The sequence below is a fragment of the Neofelis nebulosa genome, chromosome 17 (assembly GCF_028018385.1).
Source record: "Neofelis nebulosa isolate mNeoNeb1 chromosome 17, mNeoNeb1.pri, whole genome shotgun sequence".
NCBI lineage: Eukaryota > Metazoa > Chordata > Mammalia > Carnivora > Felidae > Neofelis > Neofelis nebulosa.
The window spans coordinates 13,833,552-13,837,291 of NC_080798.1; the positions used below are offsets into that span (position 1 = coordinate 13,833,552).

Genomic DNA, 3,740 nt, shown 5'->3' on the forward strand with positions numbered 1-3,740 from the left:
ATTCTTCTCCCAGCCCCGCGTGGGGGTGGGGGTGGGGGAGGCCTGCTGGGGAGACCCTTCCAGGGCGCTCAGGGCCCTGCCCCTGGCTGTCTTCTCCCACTCTGGCTTTCATTGCATCAACACTCGGCACTTCCTCTGTGTGCTTGGCCTCCAGCGGCTCCCGCGGGCTCCATTACTCAGACTTAGGGGGAAGCGATCAGCTCCGGACAGATCCGCTGCTGCTGACAGGGTGCCGAGGAGGAGATATCAGAGGGTCCTCCCAATCCAGGGTGGAGTGAAGGGGGGCAGGCCAGGCTCAGAGGGGTCCTCGGTGCCACCCAAGGTTCCAGGAGGTCTGGGCTAAGGAGACCTCGTCTGCCGGCCTCCCCAGACAGCTGCAGCAGCCTCAACAGCAGAGGCCCCGGGAGGGCAGGGACGTAAACACAGGCAGACACCCTCTCCTGTCCCGGGGGGCCGGATGTGAGTGTTCCTGGAGTCACGGTGCAGCTGTGGGTGGGGCTGGAGTGGGGAATGGGGGAGGGATGGATCCCGCCCCCGTGAGGCAGACCCGAGGCACCAAAGGGGTGGAGGAGGTGCCGGGGCAGCTCAGCTCCAGGGCCCCGGGTGCCCTCACCCCACCCTCCACTGGCCTCTAGCTTGGCTCCCCCTTCACCCACCCCTTCCCTTTCCATCAGGTCCCCTCCTGCTCCTCCCTAGCTCCCTTCTCCACCTCTCCCCGGGCTCTGGCTGTCCGCAGGCGTCCTCTTCTTGGTCCCACCCCAGGGTCCTCCATCTGCCTCTGCTCTCTCCCTTCCCGCCAGGGGCACCTGGCTACCCTGTACCTCACTCCCGGTCTCCACGTCCCTCCCCTGCCTCTCCCCGTGCAGTCCTCTGCTCTTTGCCTCCCCCTCCATCTCTCCTTTCTCTTCCCCCGCCTGCCCCGGAGGTCTCCCCCATCCCTCCTCCTCCACCAACCCGGCCCATTCCCCATCCCCACCCTGACTCCGGTGGCCACAACACACCCCATCTCTGGCACGGCCGGCCCATCCCCTCGGCACGGCCCGCCGCCTCTGCGGCCGGGCGCCAGCCGCCCGCCTCCCCTCCCAGCTCTGCCACTTTGGGACTCTTGCCTGTCCCTGGGCCATCTCGGCACTACCCAGCTCAAGCTCAGGCCTGGCCCTCAGCCTCACCCCCTACCCCCAGACTCTCCCAGGCCCCTGGCTCTCCCTGCCTGGCCTTGCCAGGTCCCCCATCTGTGTCTTTGGCCACCCTGAACCTTTCCGCTGTCTCACCAGAAAACCAGCCCCAACACGCCAGAGCCCCATCCCTCAGGTCGGCCTCCTGCCCTCCCTTCCCCTCCCCTCCTCTCCTCCCTCGGCCCCGCCCCAGCCCCTCCCGGCCCCTGGGGCCCTGAGGCCTCCCTCCCCGCCTCTCCGGACTGGCTGGGCTGGGCTCAGACGGCTGCACCGCAGGTTGGCGAGAGCCGAAGGGAGGGAGCGAGGGAGGGCCTGAGCTGAGGCCCGGACCGGCGCAGGCGGGAGCTGGACCCAGAGGTAAAAGGTCGCTGGCTCCCCTTCCCTGGGGTGGGAATGTTAGGGTGAGGGAGGCTGGCTTTCCAGAAGGTGGAAGGGCTGACCCTGTGATTCTGGCGCCTGATGAGTGGACCAAGGGGGGCTGGAAAGGCCAAGTCCCCAATCCCCCAGTGCGGGGGGGGGGGGGGGGGGGGGGGGGGGGAGGGGGCCCTGCCTGCAGGTCGGTGGAAGGGGCTGGGCTCAGGGGAAAGAGCAGGGTGTCAGAACGAATGGGAACTGGATTCCAAGGTCAGAAATAGGGAAGAGGTGGGCGGGTTCAGGGTCTGGGGCTGAGGGGAGCGGGCACAGGGGCTGGCAGGGACCCCCCCCCACCCCCCCCCCCCCACCCCCGACGCAACCGTGGCTCCTCTGCAGCTCCCGCGGCCGCCCCTTCCCTGGGCTGGGTCATGCGCTGCCCCAAGTGCCTTCTCTGCCTGTCAGCGCTGCTCACACTCCTGGGCCTCAAGGTGTACATCGAGTGGACATCTGAGTCTTGGCTAAGCAAGGCCTACCGGGGACCCCAGGGCACCCCACTGGGCCCCACACCAGCCAGCCCTGAGCCCACCCTGCCGGCTAACCTCTCTGCCCGTCTGGGCCAGACCAGCCCGCTGCTCTCTGCATACTGGAACCAGCAGCAGTGGCGGCTGGGGTCCCTGCCCAGTGGGGACAGCGCTGAGGCAGGGGGCTGCCGGGCTTGGGGGGCTGCCGCTGCTGCAGAGATCCCAGACTTCGCCTCCTACCCCAAGAACCTCCGCCGCTTCTTGCTGTCAGCTGCCTGCCGGAATTTCCCACAGTGGCTGCCTAGAAGTGGTGGCGGCCAAGTAGCCGACTGCTCAGGTACGGACGTCCCCTACCTTCTGTTGGCCATCAAGTCGGAACCAGGGCGCTTTGCTGAGCGACAGGCCGTGAGGGAGACGTGGGGCAGTCCGGTTCCTGGGGTCCGGCTGCTCTTCCTGCTCGGGTCACCAGAGGGTGAGAGGGGGCCTGACCTAAGCTCCCTGGTGGCCTGGGAGAGTCGCCGCTACAGTGACCTGCTACTCTGGGACTTCCTCGACGTCCCCTTCAATCGGACGCTCAAAGATTTGCTGCTGCTGGCCTGGCTGGACCGACACTGCCCGGGCGTGAGCTTCGTCCTGCAGGCTCAGGATGACGCCTTCGTGCACACACGGGCCCTTCTGGACCACCTGCGGGCCCTGCCCCCTAGATGGGCCCGAAGCCTCTACCTGGGTGAGGTCTTTACCCAGGCCAGACCCCTGCGGAAGCCCAGAGGACCCTTCTACGTGCCTAGATCCTTCTTTAAAGGTGAATACCCGGCCTATGCCAGTGGCGGTGGCTATGTCATTGCCGGGCGCCTGGCACCCTGGCTGCTGCGGGCAGCGGCCCGTGTGGCCCCCTTCCCCTTCGACGATGTCTACACTGGCCTGTGCTTCCGGGCCCTGGGCCTGGCACCAAGGGGCCACAAAGGCTTCCTCACAGCCTGGCCAGCAGACCGCACTGCTGAAGCCTGTGCTCTCCGGGACCTGCTGCTGGTGCGGCCCCTCAGCCCCCAGGGTAGCATTCGGCTCTGGAAACAGCTGCAGGAGCCTCAGCTCCAGTGCTGAGCCTGGCGGAGCTGAGGCGAGGAGGGCAGCACAGACCTGGCGGCACCTCGGTGCCTGTCTCTCACTCAGCCTCTCCTTCTGGGCCTCTGCGTGAAGGAGGAATTCTAGAACCGTGACTGCCTGAGCCCCTCCTAGGTCCTCCCGGGCCAGGGGACGGGGCAGCCGGAGGGAACAGACCGTTTGTGTCTACTTTTTGTGTTTGAAAAACACGCACTCCCCACTCTGAGGCCCGGAGTGGTCTTTGCGCCTGGGGGGCCCCAGAGTAGTTGACAGAGCAGAGCCCAGCTGCTCCCCAGCATTCACACTGGACCCCTCCCCACCCCTACTGGGCAGGGCCAGCTCTGCCAGCCTCATGGTCACTTTGCTGAACAGCAGTCTTGTTCCATCTAGGGGAGAACAAGAGACCATCTCTGGAGGACCCCACCCCCACCCTGTCTGCGGATACGGACCCTCCGCTTGCTAAAGTTTCCGGGGGAAGTAGATATCTCAACAGCCTGGCCTTCTTTATCTAGAGTGGAGAAACAAGGTCCCAAACTAGTCATGCTGGGCTCTCCTCCCACCTCCCAAACTCCAGGAAACAGACCAGCGG

At 66.4% G+C, this 3,740-nt stretch overlaps 1 protein-coding gene across 2 annotated transcripts; it reads left to right on the forward strand.

Moving 5' to 3' along the window:
* The first annotated feature begins 1,392 nt into the window (after positions 1–1,392).
* B3GNT8 (UDP-GlcNAc:betaGal beta-1,3-N-acetylglucosaminyltransferase 8) lies at positions 1,393–3,377 on the forward strand. 2 transcript variants are annotated; one of them, XM_058709648.1, is made up of 2 exons: positions 1,393–1,532; positions 1,926–3,377. In XM_058709648.1, the coding sequence occupies exon 2, from the start codon at positions 1,958–1,960 to the stop codon at positions 3,149–3,151; it is 1,194 nt and encodes a 397-aa protein (XP_058565631.1). In that variant the 5' UTR covers positions 1,393–1,532; positions 1,926–1,957; the 3' UTR covers positions 3,152–3,377. The 2 variants fall into 2 exon arrangements, with proteins under 2 accessions (XP_058565631.1, XP_058565632.1); XM_058709649.1 differs by having other exon boundaries at positions 1,433–1,539.
* The last annotated feature ends 363 nt before the right edge of the window (positions 3,378–3,740 follow it).

What these genes read in the sequence shown, in the direction of transcription:
- B3GNT8 (XM_058709648.1), top strand. Translation starts at nt 1,958, where the DNA reads ATGCGCTGCCCCAAGTGCCTTCTCTGCCTGTCAGCGCTGCTCACACTC.